Below are 17,270 nucleotides of genomic sequence, written 5' to 3' on the forward strand. Positions count from 1 at the left end.
AGGAGGAATGGATTGAGTAACACATTTTAAAAAGCCACAAATATACCATCTTCCCATCTTCAGGGGCCCTGGAGGGGTCAGAATTCAGCTGGGGTTTATATTCTTGTGGTGTGAGAAAATGAGACCAGAAGTGTGCAGCACTTTATCCCTGTCTTGTTTACAAGCAGCAGGAGAATGTCCTGGGAAATGTGAGCAGCTAATTTTAGGTGACAACATAGTTCAGGCCCTCCAAAAGGAGAAGGAATGTATCTCCAGCCAGACTGCCTGGAGCTCCAAAGTTCCTGAAGGCAGTGGATGTTTATGGCATCTCCAGAACCTGAAATCTTTTTTGTGCAGACATAATCATCTGGTGTGCCACAAGCAGAGGGGGCTGTCATGGACATGATTGTGAAATCCCCCATCTCATGGAAGAGGAGAAGCTGCATCTGGGGTGGTTTGCACTTTGCTAATGCTCTCCAGCCCCAGACCCAAGGGGATTTCCAAATGCTAATAAATTAAGGATCAGAATTTTCTGTTTATAGTAGTGGACACACAGGGAGCGTGGAGGCTGATCTGGTGTTGCACAGGAACCTGAAAGGACCTGGATGAATTGCAGGGCTTGATTCCCAGGTAAACTGCCCTACCTTGGAGGCAGGAAGGAAAGAGGCTGAATTTAAATAACCCACTACATATTCCCTGTGGTTTTTTCCATCTTCTTTCTTGTTTCCCAGCACTCAGCTGGGACGGGGATATGCTGGGGCTGCATTGCACAGCGCCTGGGCTCCCGGCCCGGCTTTGTATTGGCCCAAAGAAGGTACAATTCCTTGTAGCACTTCTCCCCAGGAAAGCTTCCTGACCCTAAGGAAAGGCTCCATCTTTCTCAAGTCACTCCATATGTACAGAGGCTCTTGTCCAAAATCGGACTGCTCTGTCCCACCCCGGCCAGCAAGGACTAAGAGTGCCCTCTGCTGCACTCCTCCTTCCGTGGCAGTGCTCTGATTGCTCTTCGGGCATAAACAAAACCACTCCTTACTACAAAAAACAAGTTTCATGTTCTAAAGGTCTGCCGTGCTGGCTGTGCACAAGCCTGGTGCTGTATTTCAGCAGCAAACAGAAAGGATCATGACCCCAAATAAAGATGTGTGTGATCCTGCATCCCTCCCAAAGCACTTTGGAGAACCTCTGCCCTTTATGAAAAACTTTGATCCAGGAGCTTTTCATTGCCTTATAAAATAAGCAGCTCCTCATGCAGGAGTTCTAATCATGCAACGTTCATTCCCCGGAGCTGACAGGTGATGCACAGCCAGATGTGACCTGACAGCACCGAACCACCCATCCCTCCCTCCTGCTCAGACTCTGAGCACCACAAATCTCTGTTTCATCACTCCTCAGCCCTTGCAGCCAAAAAGGAAAAAGGGGGTCTGTGTCAGGAAAGCTGAGCCAAGTTTCATAATCGGAGCTAGAAAGAGGAAAATTTTAAAGATAATAGTCCTGCTTTTACTGGGGTTTGATTTACCCACTCGGAAAGTAACCGAGCTGCAGGCAGCGGTGGCAGCCCCGCAACCGCCGTAGCCGCAGGAACACACTCGCGTTCCCTGAATTTGGGCATTTTTTGTTGCACCCTTTTGGGCTCCGTTCCAGCCTGCTACTCAGCGCGGGGCCCGCCCCTTCCAGAGGATATTTAAAGAGAAGCTGATGCACAGCTCGCTCCAGAGAGACGGGAAACTCCGCAGGAGAGGGCGGGGGTAGCCGGCAGTGTGGATCCCCGCCCTCGGCAGCGCTCGGGATGCCGGGCAGCTTGGGCACAGTGCCCCGGGCCCTGCTCCTGCTCCTCCTCGCCCCTGGCTGGGTACGTACGGCCCTGCAGCAGCTCTGCTGGGCACTGCAGCTTCTTGCTTCCGTGCATGCGAGGGCTTTGGGCTGAGAGACCCATCCCGCCGACAGCTGCTCCCGGGTTTCCGAGGGGGGAGCCGGGCTGGGAGCAGAGCGATGCAAACGTGCTGGGTACCTGAACCACGCTGGGGGCTGCCCCGTGTAATGTGTGGCATCTCAGAGCTCCTGGCACACGGGAATGGGCTTTGTTTCCTCCTACTCCTGGAAGCCAGAAATCGGCCCTGGTCTAGAAGCAGGAGAACAGAGCAGAGAGAGGGGAAGGCAGTGAGTTTGTCATTGCAAAGAGTAACAGTCTCATATCCCAATTCCCTCCCATCACCACTCTTCCCCATCTGTCACTGAATCCACCCATGTGCTCCCAAAAGCAGTGATCCCAAGGGGAAAATTAGACTGCATCATCTCTGGAGCAGAATTTCTGCCTGTTTTCCTGTTAATACAAGTTCTTGAGGGAGCAACTGATTCCTCTGTGGATATTTGAGTGCTGTTCTTATGTCAACAGCATCAGGAACATCACTGCCATCAATAAATTGCTGTAAGTGCTTTCTGGCTCAGTGAAACTGGGTTCACAGAGCCCCTTGCAGGGCTTGTTGAGGCGCTCAGTTCCTGGTTGGGAAGCTCTGTTGGATTGTTCCTAGCAGTACTTAGTGTGTGCCAGCCCTTTTCCTGCCAAGAACATGAGCTGGGCTGCAGTCTAAGGGAAACAGCTGCCATTTAGAGTGGGCATCTTGATTCTTACTCTGGCTCAGCTGTGGCAGCAGCACGTAGCTCATATAAACCATAACAAGTAATCCCACCACTGTGACTCTTGGTTACCACTCTGAGACAGGTGATTTTCCCTAAACCTCAATGTCAAATGCTCAGAAAGGTGAGTTTTGACTTTCTTTAAGCATTAGGTTGGATTCAGTGACCTTTGATGTCTTTTCCAACCTTAATGATTCCGTGATGCTTTGTGGATAAAGGCAAAAAATGAGAGCTGTTACTCCTGCATCTCTCTTCTGTGTTGTTCAGAGGTGGGAGTAGCTTCAGGATTACTGTGAGTTGTGTTGAGGCTCATCCTGGGCAGGTGTCTGTATCTCTGTGCCCTGTCTGTGAAGGGGGTCCCGGGTTCTTGTCTCTGCAAAGGAGCTGTTATACGTGCTGCAGCAGCTGTAGGAAGGCATCTTTAGAGCCTGAGATGAAGAGAGAGCAGAGGTTATCCACAGTCATTTGGAGTTTGAAGGATGAATAGCTGTGTTTTGGCTGCTTAGTCTTGGAGCACTAAAAGAACCAGCGGAGTGTTTATTACATCACCTTTGCCTTGCAGCATTAACCCCTGGCTCCCAAAGCTCTTTGCAAACACCCAGCTCAGCTCAAAATTCACCTTTTCCTGTCCTCTGAGTGCAGTGGGATCAAAATGAGCCCAAACATATTTTAAAACATCCTCTTTGGTTTGGCTCCCTTAGCTGGTTCCCTGGGCTCCTGTAGACATTGGTCAGGAATGAGAAATCCAGATGGTGACACGAACCTGCTGCAGTGGTGGGAGCTCACGTTGCAGCACTGATGCCTTCCAAAAGGTGCAGGGGAAGAGGTTTTATGTAAATACGAAGCAGGAAGAACGTTCTCAGTTTTTCTTACCTGCAGGTAACTGGGTTTGATTTTGGCAGTTAGGAGGGAGCTTGTTCTGGCTTGTCAGCTGAGCAGGCAGCTCTAGGGAGTCAGAGGTGGAAAACACAGGGGAGTAGAGCAGAGCAGGGGAATCCTCTGCTCTGAGTGGTGGCACTTCTGCTGTGGCTTGGCCATCACTCAGGGGTCCTGGAGGTCCCACAGCTTCACACACAGTGTGATGGATGCAAGAGCTGTCAGAAAAGCCAGAAGAGCCAACATTCCAGGCTTTAAAACCTTCTTAAATCCATGGCCTTGATCTCTGGTTCTGTTCTGCTGCTCTCAGCGTTCACAGAAATGCTCTGCAAACCTCAACAGAAGCCAGGTCAGGGTTGTCGTGAGCTTGAAGTCAAGAGTATGCCCAGTGAAGGCAGAAGTGAGTTCTGGGGCAACCCTTTCTGCAGAGGCATGGATGTGCCAGCCTGGTCAGAGAGTAAGAAAACTAGATAAGTTTTCCCAGAATTTGCTTGTGAGACTTTAGGGAGCTGAAGATAAACACTCTCTGTTTTCATGTTTTTCTCAACAATTGTTTGTAAGAATGACTAATTAACAAAACACCTATCAGGTGAAATGTATTGATTATTGACCAATCTGATCTATCTGTATTGGAACAGTGTATAAAAAGAGAGAATTCAAAGTGAAGTGAGGTGCTGTGCAAACCAGCCTTCTGGTGAGTCTGTGTCATTTCTTACTTGACAGTGACAGATGGAAGAAAATGAAATATTCTCTGAGTTGAATCCCTCTGGACCCAGGTCAGTGGCAGGTTATGTGGAAATATTGGGCTTTGTGTTACCTTTGGGTCTGCAACAAAGCCCTGAATTCCAACCCTGGCAGTTCTTGGGAACGATTTATGGAGTTCTTTGGGGCAGTTCTAGGGTAGTTCTTTGGGCAGAAGAACGAGAAGCAGCCCTTGGAAAGAATGCAGGGTGAAGGGTGCTCCATGCAAAACCAATATAATCCACTATTCACCCTCTCTGAAAGAAAATTCAGTAATGGAGGGCTCAAGGAAGTTGGTTGAACATTGACTTTTTCCCACTTGAGAGTCTCCCTGGCCAGGCAGTGTTTCAGTGCTCTGGCTGTTGGGTGTGTGTGAGCTAAACCCCATTCCAGCTCATTCCCTCCTCTTCCAGGCCTTGGAGAGCAGCAGGAATTATAAATAGCTTTGGCTGACTTTGCTCAGCAATAAAACCAGCAAACAGGAGTCCCAACACCTCCTGGGCAATGGAGGGAGACACATCTGGGCCAACTGGTGGGAGCATCTGGGAGTATTTAGAAGGGTCCTGAAAATCATGATGAATTGGGCTTTTGAGCTGATGCTGGGGGAGCTGGGGTACAGCATAGGTGGGTGCAGGGTCACCAGCTGGGCTCTGATGCAACAGAGATCTGAATCCAGATGTTCTCCTGCTGAAAAGCAGCTATGATACAGTGAGGAAGTGAGGCTGCTGTGAACAGAAGGTAAAACCAGGTGAGCTGGTTTATATGGGTGAGTTATTAAGGAAATAACTAGTGCCAGCAATCATTAATGAGAGTGGGGAAAAAGCCCCACAGAATTGTAGAATCATGGACTGGTTTGCATTGGAAGGGATCTTTAAGATCATCCAGTTCTGTCCTCTTGTCATGGGCAGGGACACCTCCCACTGGACCAGGTTGCTCCAAGCCCTGTCCAACCTGGGCTTGGACATTTCCAGGGGTGAGACAACTCAGTTTTTATTTAAAGCTGTTGCATTCTCTTATCCCCAAAGAGCTTGGTTTGGTTTGCATTTCAGCAGGAGAACTATTTTGGGAGTGTTTCTTTCTATGGCCTGTGGCTGACACTGCATTGGAAAATGCTTGTTATCATTATTTTTTCTTAAGTGCATGGATTACGTCTTAATATAGATCCCACATTAGGAATGCTTTGTCACTTGTGTGGTCTCACACACCCACTCCAACTCATCTGGGACTAAATAACATGCTGCTTGGCATCTCCAGCAGCTGGAGCTGGAAAAAAGTAGGGAAGATTTCTGTATTTTTAGTTCTTTTAATGCACTTCAGCAGTTGGGAATTGATTCCTGGGACATGCCAGGTTCTGGTGAGTGGCTCCAGGACAGTCGGCTGGGAACAGCTGGGCTGCAGGCTGGAGAGGCTTGTTTCCAAAATACTTAGTGCTAGGAGTTATCCAGGAGAATTATGCTGATTCCTGCTGAGCAGGGAGTCTCTGGAAACACTCGCCCCTTGGGACCACCAGAGGGAATGGCTGGAGCTCTTGCAGGAGTGGCTTAGATGGATATCAGGAAAGGTTCTGCCCCAGAGGGTGCTGGCACTGCCCAGGCTCCCAGGGAATGGGCACGGCCCTGAGGCTGCCAGAGCTCCAGGAGCCTTTGGACAACACTCTCAGGCACAGGGTGGGATTGTTGGGTGTCTGTGCGGGGACAGGGCTGGACTCCATGATCCTTGTGGGTCCCTCCCAACTTGAGATATTCCATGACTTTGAGGGAATATTTAGCCCAATCCCACAGTGCTGTGTTGGTGACACAGCTGTACAAAGAAGGTTGCACATTCTGACCCCACATGACCTAAAGTCAGAGCAACAGTAAAAATAGCTGGAAAATTTTTCCTGCTCTGATTGGTGACAGACACAATATTCAAGGAAGCTATTTCACAAGTGAGGGCTGGATGGGATCCGAAAAGTGCAAACAGAGCCATAACAAGATATATTTTTTGACTTGTTCCAGGTGTGTGTGCCCCTCCCTGCTGCCCTCAAGGCTATTACCAGCTCAGCTGCTGCTCTCCTGGGGTGACAGCAGAGCTGTGAGGGGTCTGCCTCATTGTATGCTTCCCTCTCCACCCTGTTCATAGCAGTGCAGGATCCCAGAGTGTTTTGGTGGCATCATCCATGTGCCAGGGTTGTGGGAGCTGAGCTATGTCCATAATAGTGGAGTGGTGCATGGAGCAGGGCAAGGGGGAATTTGGATGGGTAGGATCTGAACAGTAAACCAGGCTGCAGCTGGTGCTGGTGTTTCTGAGGAGGTTTCAGAGGATCTCTAGAGACCACACGGTCTGCACTGTTCACAGTCAGGTTGTTACATCTTGCCCAAATCTGGGCACAGCCAGAGCTGAGCTGCTGTTCCTGCTCCGAGCTGACGCAGGACAGGGATGGCACACACTGACTGGGATGCTGGACCCATCTGGGTTTTCCAGAGCAGGTAATCCTACTTCAGCTGGTCTCTGTTTGATGTCTGAAGTGTCATGAAGCCAAGGGTGGGTTTCAAGGGCTGCCCAGTGAAGTGCTGCCAAAGGGGAGCATCTGTGCACTCACAAGGTCCCACGGAAGGTTGGTTATGCTGCGTTCCTTGGAAAATGGAGAGGGCACATGTAATAAGAAAGTGTGAGATGCAGGGGAAAAAATGAAACTTGCAAGCTTCTGGGCTCGTTTTCAGCATCCCCACAGTCCCACTGCCTGGCTTTGGGCAAGTCTGTTGCTGTGCATGTTGCTTATTCAGCTTCCATTTGGTCTGAGGTACAGAGGCTTTGATGGTTGTCCTGTGTAAAAGCTGGAATTCCTTGCTGTTAATGATTACTACTTTATTGCTTCCAGAGAGGGTGAGCTGTGCTGGGGACTCTGAGCTACTGCTTGTCCTGTTTGGTTTGGATCTGCTTCCAAGAGACTTTTTTTTTTTTTTTTTCCCCTTGAGCTCCAGATGAAATAGGGATGAGGAAAACCTGAGTACTTGGGAGCTGCATACACCCCTCTGGCTGGTCCCCTTCTCTTCTGGGGTATCTGTGCTTTCAGCAGAGACATATTTTTCCTCTCCCTGTCCAGCTGCCTTGCAATAGACTCATTCTTTCCATGGCTTTTTGCCTTCCAGGTAGAACCACAGGCCTGCATGTTCCCATGCCAGTGTCCCTCCCAAGCTCTGCCGTGCCCTGCGGGTACCAGCCACGTGTGGGATGCCTGTGGCTGCTGCAAGGTGTGTGCCCAGCAGCTGGGCGAGCTCTGCTCCTTGCACAGGCCCTGTGACCATCACAAGGGACTCTACTGTGACTTCTCAAAAATCCACAGAGGCAGTGGGATCTGCTTAGGTGAGAGCTGCAGGTTCTGTCCTTGTGTGTTTTTTCCGTGGCGCCTCCCCAGAACACCCATCAGAATTTCCTTGGCGCTTCATCCCGTGCCCTGCTGGGAGATCAGTGCCAGCCTGGGAACAGCAGATCCCCTGGCACACACACGGCTGGTGTCTCACAGTGAGGGCAGTGGGACTCTCCTGTGTCTTGTGACATCCTCAGGGGACATTCTGTACCCTTTGGGCAAATATCAGCAGTCTGAGCTCTTATGAAAGTACTTTCCTTGGAATATCCTACCCTAAATCCCTCTGCCTTGTGCCAGGGATGGGTGTTCTGCACTTGGCTGCTTCTATGCAAGAGGCAAAGTGTATTTCTGGCCATAGCATGTGGGTGGGAAGAGCTGAATAGCTCCTTCACCACATTGTGTCTCTGTGGAACATGAGAATTCCAGAGCCAGGTAATGCAAATGCAGAAACTGCTTTCTCTCCCGACACCTCTTTTCAGCTAGAAAAGAAAAAACAATTTTTTTTTTCAGTAGTTCCTTCTGAAGCAAGCAGAAATTATTTTGGTCTAGAGGAAAATAAAGTATTTCTGCAACCTCCTGGTCTTTGTTTAAAAACAAGACTCCTGTCCCATCTCTGACAGGAGCCAATATTTTTTTCTTAAATTCAAGCTTTTCAAAATAGTCAGGAAGACCTAGGAGTTGGCAGTTTATTGTGAGTACTTAGGGAAATGTTTGGCCACAGCACTGGATGTCTCTGGAAGTGATCCAGCACCAACCTGAGACAGAATCATAGTATCATGGAACAGTTAGCTTGGAAAGGATCTTAAAGCTCTTCTTGAGCCACCCCCTGCCATGGCTGGGGACACCTTCCACTGTCTCAGTTTGCTCCAAGCCTTATCCAACCTGGCCTTGGGCACTTCCAGGACTGGGGCAGCCACAGCTGCTCTGGGCACCCTGTGCCAGGACCTCAACAGCCTCACAGGGAAGAATTTCTTCTCAATATCCCATTTATCCCCAACCCTTGTCTAACTTGTTGGTGTTTCGTCCTCCAAGAAGTTTTTACAAGTTGCTTCATTTTCATTCCCCAATTTGGGGAATTTTTGGAAGCCATGGATTTTTGGAGCTCCTGGTACTTTCTGCAGACATTGAAACACCTGAGAGCTGAGGATTGAAGCATAGTAAGGCAAACACAGGTGTGATGACATCCAGCAGGTGTGAGCTGCATGCTGCCTCATTCCAAATGGGAATGAAGTGTCTGTTTGTAGAGGAAAGGTAGCAAAATCACAGGAACAATTTCCTCAGGAGTGTGGGAGACACCATTTCAAAATCTCTCCATGAAGCCTTGAAATCATTCTAATAAAGGTGCTTTGTATTCACCAGACATCCAGGTTTGATCCAAACATTTTGGAGTGAGAGTCCCAGAACCTGCTGTGGAGGAAATCAGACTTGCAGACACAACTATCCTTCCTGGTTTTAAATAAGAAATTAGGCTTTTCACAGCAAAAACTGCAGTGAACACAGGCCAGGATTTATTTCTAAAATGGGCCGAGGATTTGGGCCGTAATATCCTTGGGTGATGTTTTTATGATGTCCACATGGATCTGTTGGAAGATTTTGGAGGGATTTTGGAGGCACTGAAGGAAGCTGGAGGAGTGAGTCAGAGGAAAGGAAGGATCAATGTTTTGACTTAAATTTATCCAAATAAGCAGATGTGCTAGAAGGAGAAAGGAGCTGAGGCGTCAAGAGAAAAGTGTCTCAGTTGAGACGTGTAGGCTGTATTGGGAGAGATGGGAAGGGAACCCTCAGAGGGAAACTTATTTTATATTTGTGTAATTTTATCACATTCCACATATTTCAGAGGAATCCTTTCCTTCCTGCAGAGACCTTGGAGTACCAGAACGGTAGACAGGATCCTGTAGTAACTCTAGAGTAGGGGTCCTGCAGGTGATAGGGGTGCAGGGAGCTGGTGGAGCTTCACAGAGCAGCTCTTTCAGCGATGCCACATCCCCTGAGGAAAAGGACAAAGAGTCTCCTTGGCTGGGCTTGGTGTTTGGGTGTGGGTGGTGCCAGGCAGAGCCGGGGAATAAAGAGCTGGATCACTTAATGGAGCCTTAATGGGACCAGGTCAGAGGGAAAGGGAGGTCATGGAGGGCAATGAAGGGCACAACAGAGGGATTGAGTTTGGAGGACAAAATCAACCCCTGGAGCAGGCTGCTGTTCTTTGGGAGGGGAGGGAGGAGAGGGAACGGCATGATCTGCTCACTGAGATGGAAGAGAGTGTTTAAAAATAAGTATGAATGGTTGTATAGAGGGAGGGTGTATGGATGGCTTCCACTTTGATGGAAAAAGTGAGGCTTTTGAAATGTCAAAGTTGGAGCACAGGAGTATTTTTATCCCAATGAAATTGTAAAGAGATGCAAGATGACATGCAGGTCTTGATAGGAACAGTCCAGAAGGATTTGTGTCCCCTCGAGGGATAGGGATGGGATGGAAAGAGATTCTTACTCCTTGTTTGATTCAAACACTTTCTATCTGAAACAGTGTCCCTGGGCAAGCAGGACTTAGGGGGAAACAGATCAGGTTTCCTGGGAAGCCTCCACAAGCAGTCAAAAATCCTTCCCTTTTTGGTAACTTCCCCATAGAGGTTTGCATGGATTTTTAAATTTGTTTTTTTTTTTTTTTTTTTTTTAAGATTCAGGATTGCAGAAAACAGCGGCTGCTGAAAACTGTCCAAAATCTAAGATTTCAACATTTAATTTCAGGCTGGGAGAAAAAAAAAAATAAAATAAAAAAAAAATATATATAAGTATTTTTTTTAAAACCTCAGAATTTTCCATGACTTATTTAGAATACTTATCTGGCTGTGCCAAAACTTTCCCTTTCCATTCTATCAAAATATTTCATCATCATAGTATCAAAATAATTACCAGAGCAAAATGCTTCCCTCTGTGGATACTATCCCATGAGTGTTTTGGTTGATCATAAAGGAAATCTTTCATGTCAAATGGTTCAGTTGGTTCTTCTTGAAAACATTCTTGATCTTAGTCAGCTAAGAGATTTTTCCTGGAAAGCTTCCAGTGGGAAAGTTCTGGCCAATGCAGTCATAATAACTTGGGAGCTTTTTTGTAGGAACCTGCAGAGTAAAGGTTCCTGCTCTGTGTCAGATATTGTTTCCTTTTTTATTGCCCATTTAAGTTTTATTGGGAAGGAGGCAGAGACTGGTAGGAGGTTTGGAGATGAGAGATCCAGAGATCAGAAAGGAGAGAACTGGAAAAAATTGGGGCTGGAAGGAGGAAGAGATTTGTGCATCGTAGAGGGGCCAAAAAGGTCGTCAGCCCAAAATGTCATTTTCATTTGTAGGTACCATTTGCATGGGGGAACCAGCCGTTCTTAGAAGAGCGTTGCCTGTTGATATCCCAGGAGTACTGAGGAGCAAAGCCATGCTCACATGCCATGTCAGGAATGTCTTGCACAGCACCACTGACCTGTCACTCTGAGCTGGTTGAGAAGAACTCTGACAGAGAAACAGGCTCTTTACAGACACCAAAGACAAAATCATACTTAGTAGCTCATCCAGGTGGAAAAGAAATTTTTCTAGAGAATTTTGGGAGGACCAGCACTTCTGAAAAATCAGTGTCATGAATAGCCTTGGGTCCAGGGAGGCAAATATGACATATCCAGCACTGGGATGGCAAAGCAGGGGAGGATGGGCTCTGTCCCTCCTTAGGAGAGCACTGTGTCCCCAAGACAGGGCTTCAGCCTTCTGCTTACTCCTCCTTCTCCTCCTCTTCCTCCCCCAGCTCGTGAGGGTGCGACGTGTGACCTGCTGGGCAAGATCTACCTCAACGGGGAGAGCTTCCAGCCCACGTGCAAGCTGCAGTGCATCTGCATGGCCGGGGCCATCGGCTGCGTCCCGCTCTGCGCCGACGACCTGCGCCTGCCGTCCCCAGAGTGCCCTGCGCCCCGCAGGGTGAAGTTCCACAACAAGTGCTGTGAGGAGTGGGTGTGTGAGGAGGGCAGCGAGGATAACCGCTTAGGAACAGCCACGGCAGGTCAGGGGGGCACGTGGGATGGGGCTGGGAGCTGTTGGCTGGGGAAGAGGGGTGGATTTGGAGCACTGACTGGTTTGGGGCTGGGGGTGGCTTTGTGCATCGTCATGATGGGGGTGAGTACCAAGTGTTGGGCTCCAGAGCTAAACACTAGGTCCAGCCCCCCCAGCTGCTCTATCACTCGCCTTCCCAGCTGGACAAGGGGGAGTGTCAGAACCATGTCTGGACTGTTTGGGTCCAATCCGGCTAGCTACGGACCTTAGCCCACATGAGCTTACATGGATGAAAGCAAAAGATTGGAAGTGCTCTTCTCCACTTGGGGACGAATGTCCTCTGCTTATTGACTTGGAGGACACACCTCAGACTCAGGCAACCCCCAAGATGGGAAAGAGTGTGTTGTCTGATGGCGGGAGACTTTTATACCCGGGGAATGGGGGTGGAGGAAGAGGACCATAGCCAATGGGATACCAGTGAGAGGACACTAAACGAGAGAAGAGACCACCAGGGCTGACACTGGGGTGGGGAAGAAGAAGACTGTGTGGTCATAGGATAAAAATCATGTGAACAGTGCAAATTACCAAACACCCACTACAAACAACTAAATAACTATTTAGTGCAATACAACAGGGGAGAAAATAAATGGAAAGTGACTTGTAGTTTATTAAAGGAAAAGTGAAATTTTGTATGTGCACAAGCAAAGAGAAAAATAATAGATTTATTCTTTACTTCCCATCATCAAGTGGCGTCCAGCCACTTCCTAGGAAGCAGGACTTCAGCACATGGAGCAGTTGCACCAGAAGGCAAACATTGTGAATAGCAATTTCCCCCTCCCCCTCTTCCTCCTCCTTTTCTTAGCTTTTATATCTGACCTGACACCATACAGTCTGGAATATCCCTGTGGTGAATTTGGGTCAACTGTCTTGGCTGTGTCCACTCCCAGGATCTTGCCCACTCCCAGCCCCTTGATCAGGGGCGGAAAAGTTGGAGAGACATCACTGATGCTGTGCCAACCCTGCCCAGCAGTAGCCAAAAACACCGGTGTGTTACCAACACCTTTCCAGCTCCCACTGCAGAGCACAGCGCTGGAATGGCTGCTCTGGGAACATCAACTCCAGCTCAGCCGACCCAAAACAAAGTGAAACCTCAGTGGTGCTATGGGAAAGCTGCTGTGTCCTGAAGTGTCCCTGCAGACCTGTCTGGAGCCAGGCTGTGTAGGAAATGGCCCCTGCCCACCTGCATCCCCTTCCTGCTGAGAGGCCAAGCATCTTATGGGATGGGCCAGACCTTTGCTGATGTTCCTGAAGTGTTAAACTGAGTTGGGAGCAGCCATGGAGCTGCCACTCTTTGTGCAAAGCCCTGAGCCTTGCCTTGTGTCTCTTCCTCATGGCTCAGTTTTCAGGAAGGATCCAGCTCACAGGCCAGAGCTGAACAACCTGCAGGAGAACTGCCTGGTGCAGACCACAGAATGGAGCACGTGCTCCCGGAGCTGCGGAATGGGCATCTCCACCCGTGTGACCAACAACAACCCCCAGTGCCGCCTGGAGAAGGAGACTCGGCTCTGCATGGTCCGGCCCTGCGACTTCTCCATGGAGAAAACCAAGGTATGGTGAGGTATGGTGCTGGAGGATAGGGGACACAGCACCCCAAATGCTGGGGACAGCCTTGGGAATGATCCTGGCTCACAGGATCCTGGCTCTATGCTTCCACTTCCTCTGTGTCCCATTGCCCAGTGATGGGGTCAGAGCCTCAATGCATCTTTCCTGTCGTGTCCATGGTAATTCATCTGCTCTCTCCCTAGAAGGGGAAGAAGTGCGTGCGAACCCCAAAGCAGCGCCAGAGCCTCCACTTTGAGTTTTCAGGATGCACCAGCACGCGCTCCTACCGGCCGCGGTTCTGCGGCAGCTGCTCGGATGGGCGCTGCTGCACCCCGTTCCTGACCAGCACCCTGGACGTGGAGTTCCGCTGCCCCGAGGGGGACTTCTTCCAGAGGAAAATGATGTTCATCAAGAGGTGCTCCTGCCACTACGACTGTCCCCGAGACAATGACATCTTCCTGGCCACGTATCACCGTTGGATGATCGGAGACCACGTCAAGATTGAGCAGCAATAGCCCTGTCTTGCCAGATCTGAGGTGTGCAGGAAGGCTCTGGAGTGCTTTCATGGCTGTGTCCTGGCCAATGCAGCCTCTCCCCCTTCTGTGAGGGGCTGTGCTTTCCACAGCAGCACCATTCACACCAGCGGTCCCTGTGGTTTTCCCAATGAGCCAAGGGAGGAGCCGCAGCTGCTCCAGCCCCCTGACCCCCATGCACAGTGTGCAAAGTCAGTGAAGGAACCAGAAACAGGCTTGAGCTGCAAACTTGATCTGTGTTCCTGCTGGCCAGAAGAGAGAGTGGTTCAAGATCATGTGGCTCCCGCCTGTCTCCAGCCCAGAGCACAGTTCCTGATTCAGACCCCAAGAATTCTTCCAGCATTAAAGGGAGTAGACCAGGCTGCCAGACCAAGGTGTGTCCCCTGAAGGTGCTGCTCCGAGCAGCTTTTAGTGCCTTGATGAACATTTCATGGAACCATGGAGTGGTTTGGGTTGAAAGGCTCTTTAAAGCTCATCTTGTTTCAACCCCCTGTCATGGATAGGGACACCTTCCACTAACCCAGGCTGCCCCAAGCCCCGTACAACCTGGCCTTGGACACTTCCAGGGATGGGGCAGCCACAGCTTCTCTGGGCAACCTGTGGCAGGGCCTCACCAGCCTCACAGGGAGGAATTTCTTCCTAATCTTGTCAGAAATGGCTCTGGGGTGGGAGAGGGACTGGGCCACACAAGCTTACACATGCACAGTGAGGCTGCAACTGTTTCAGCTCTGGAGTCTTTGCTCTGGATGTTTGTAAGTAGGAGGAACACTTTTCAGCTCCAGTCTCCCTGGCCATTTTAAAGTACTGGCAAGAGAAATCCTCCTATTTGTAAATGGAGCAGATCCCATCTGGAGTTACTAGGGCAGTGCCATGGGGAGCTGTTGGCACCGGTATCACCAGCAGTGGGATTTCCTCCTGGCCACAGACTTGGCAGAGTCTCTCTGCCCCGAGAGGACCCCATTGCCAGCCCATAGCTCCAGGAAAGGCCTCCAGCAGCCAGTGCCAGTGGTGTGTCCAGCAGCGCCTTGGCAGCTTTGTGGGACTGCTAAGGTCTTGTGAGGTGTGGAAAACCTTCTGATTATTAGCAGAAATATCCAGGTACAGCACCTGATGCTGGTTCTTAAGTCATCCTTGCCTATGACCATTGGAAATCATGAAGAATTTCTCTTCCGGCCAGGCAGGAGCAAGACTTCACCTCACCATATCTTCCTACCCCAAATTAGAGCCTGGTGCTAAGGGACATTCCTAGCTGTCCCCAACTGCTGCCCTGAATTTCCAGGCTGCTGACACACCAGCTCAGGGCCCATGTTCCATCCCAGCCTCTGTTCTTTCTCTCAGCCTGCAGCAGCTCATGAATCCTCACCCTCCTGTAATCAATTTGAACTGTAAATAATTTATCTGATATTGTTTCTAAGGCCTTTGTACAGTCCCAGGATCCTGTTGGCACAGCCCTGCTCAGGCTGTTACTCCTCTCTGAGCTTCTCTCCTGCCGTTCATACAGTTGCTGAGTCTCAAACCATCCTGAGGTTGCACTTTACTAAACGCCAATAAATATCTCTATTTTTTATATCTCTGAACTCATCCCTTTGTGTGAGGCACCTGCCTGGTTCCTCTGCTGACCTTTCCCCAGTGCTGGGATCTTCTGTAGAGTTGATGGCTGGGTACTGAAGAGAAGGGGGTGACAGGTTTTTTTTCCTGTTCCCAAATAGCAGCAGGATTGATGTTAGTGTTTCACAGACACCTCTGCAGCCCACAAAACACAGCTCCTCCCTCCACGGCCTGGCGGGGGGACAAGCAGAGCCCCCCTCTGCCTGCTGAAGAACCCACAAGTCCTTAATACCAGATTAAAAATAACTCTGAGAGCAGATGTGAACAGAAGTCAGTGATAACAGGGCCAGAACGCGAGGGGCTTTGCAGTGGCTTAACAGCTTATGGATTCATCCCCCTCTCATCACATTAGCAGGGACTCCCCCCTCTCCCACTCCGCAGGGCCAAGAGGCTCTTCCTGCTCCCAAACCTTCAGCCCCACCGGGGAAGGCTTAGGGCTCCCAGGGAGGGGGAACAAACCCCTGTCGGGCTTGAGCTGCGGGGTGTTGAGGTTCTGAGCCCGGGGCGTGCTCCGGCCCGCGCGCCTCTGAGGGCTGCAAAGGCCCTGGCGGAGGCAGCGAGGGACACACGGTCACGGTCCTCGCCAGCGTCCCCGGGCGGTGACCATTAGATGGCACTAGGAATCTCCCCATGGAGACACCCCGTCCCCAGGGCAGGGTACAGTGGCGTAACCCCGGGTAGCCCCCGCCAGGAGCGCCCGCTGGCTACTGCAGCCCAGTCCCGGCACCCAGCGCCATCGCAAGGCCGCCACCGCCAAGCCAACGGAGACAGCAGCGAGGCCCTCGGCGCTGGGGCCGAGTTCCATCCAGCCGCCGCCTCCGTCCCCGTCCTCGCGGGGCCCTGTTCCACCTTATCGCCGCAGCCGCCGCCTGCGCGGCACCGATAACCCGGGCGTGGCCCCAGGGATGGGGTCGGGGTTGGGGGCGCTGCAGTGACCCTGACGCCCTCACTGGCTCCGGCCGCGCTGCAGCCTCCTGCGGTGGTCTCAGGATGGGGACACCCCCGGCTCCTCCAGCCTCCAGCAAGGACGGGGTTTTCCCTAAGAAAACTTCGGAAAATAGTGAAAATGAGCAAAAATATCTCCAAAAGCCCTGATTCTGCCGGTTTGGGGAGCTTTGGGGCTCTGCCAGGATGCGGGGGGAACCCGGGGGGGAGGGACTTCTCCTTATTGGACCTATGACGTCACGGGGCGCAGGAGGAATCTCTTGGCCCCACCCCCCGCCCGTCACCTGCGGGCCCCGCCCACTGCAGCGGCGCGCGCTGGCCTCGCCCCCTCGGCGCTCTGACGGGCGGGGGCGGCAGCCAGTGGGCGCGGCCAAGGGGGCGGGGCTCGTGTGGTGACGTCAAGGGGCGGGGGCGGGGCCGGTGGTGCAGGTGGAGGCAGCGCGGAGCGGAGTGGCGGCCCCGGTGAGCGGGGGCAGGTGAAGTTTCTCGGGTGTCAGGCCTGTTATGGGGCGAGAGAGGTTTTGAGGGGAGGGTGAGGGCTGTAGGGGTCAGGCAAGTTATGGGGTGCGGGGATGCTGTGGGAGTCCTGGGGTGCTTTGGGGGGTATAGGGATCAGGCAAGTTCTGGAGGATTTGGGGCTCCCTAGAGGGACCCATGGTGGGTCAGTCTAGTCGTAGGCTGCGGGGTTTTAGGAACAGTTGTGGTGCTGTGGGGGCACATGGGGGCTCAGGCTGTTTATGGAGTGGAGGGGTTGCCAGGGGACATGGGGTGCCATGAAGCAGGGGGTCTCCAGTGGGGTCAGGCTGGATGTGGGGTGATCTGAGGCTGCGGAAACCAGGGGCACCCGTAGAGGTCAAGCTGGATGTGAGGTGGTTTAGGGTGCTCAGGGGTGTGGAGGGGGCTGGGGATGTCAGTCTAGGTGTGGGGAATCCACGGTGACTGAGGTGTGAAGCAGGGGGTTGTGGAAATGGGTGATGTTCGG

The 17,270-nt window shown here is 51.3% G+C and overlaps 2 protein-coding genes across 2 annotated transcripts in view; both read left to right on the forward strand.

Moving 5' to 3' along the window:
- Nucleotides 1-1,765: 1,765 nt before the first annotated feature.
- LOC128948015 (CCN family member 2-like) lies at nucleotides 1,766-15,156 on the forward strand. Its single transcript, XM_054292573.1, has 5 exons — nucleotides 1,766-1,828; nucleotides 7,362-7,575; nucleotides 11,359-11,610; nucleotides 13,000-13,208; nucleotides 13,406-15,156. The coding sequence occupies exons 1-5, from the start codon at nucleotides 1,766-1,768 to the stop codon at nucleotides 13,715-13,717; spliced, it is 1,050 nt and encodes a 349-aa protein (XP_054148548.1). The 3' UTR covers nucleotides 13,718-15,156.
- Nucleotides 15,157-16,710: 1,554 nt separating this feature from the next.
- Nucleotides 16,711-17,270, forward strand: part of EPB41 (erythrocyte membrane protein band 4.1) — a 96,870-nt gene continuing 96,310 nt past the window's right edge. Inside the window, exon 1 of the mRNA XM_054292639.1 lies at nucleotides 16,711-16,750. The gene's annotated coding sequence lies outside the window, so the exon portion shown is untranslated. The remainder of the gene's footprint in view (nucleotides 16,751-17,270) is intronic.

Source organism: Melozone crissalis, unplaced genomic scaffold, assembly GCF_028551555.1.
Source record: "Melozone crissalis strain CALT ecotype California unplaced genomic scaffold, PUWL_Pcris_2 ptg000111l_1, whole genome shotgun sequence".
Lineage (NCBI taxonomy): Eukaryota > Metazoa > Chordata > Aves > Passeriformes > Passerellidae > Melozone > Melozone crissalis.

What these genes read in the sequence shown, in the direction of transcription:
- LOC128948015 (XM_054292573.1), top strand. Translation starts at nt 1,766, where the DNA reads ATGCCGGGCAGCTTGGGCACAGTGCCCCGGGCCCTGCTCCTGCTCCTC. An exon ending in AGGCAGTGGGATCTGCTTAG is followed by an intron (nt 7,576 to 11,358) that starts GTGAGAGCTGCA and finishes TTCCTCCCCCAG; the next exon opens with CTCGTGAGGGTGCGACGTGT. An exon ending in CTTAGGAACAGCCACGGCAG is followed by an intron (nt 11,611 to 12,999) that starts GTCAGGGGGGCA and finishes CTCATGGCTCAG; the next exon opens with TTTTCAGGAAGGATCCAGCT.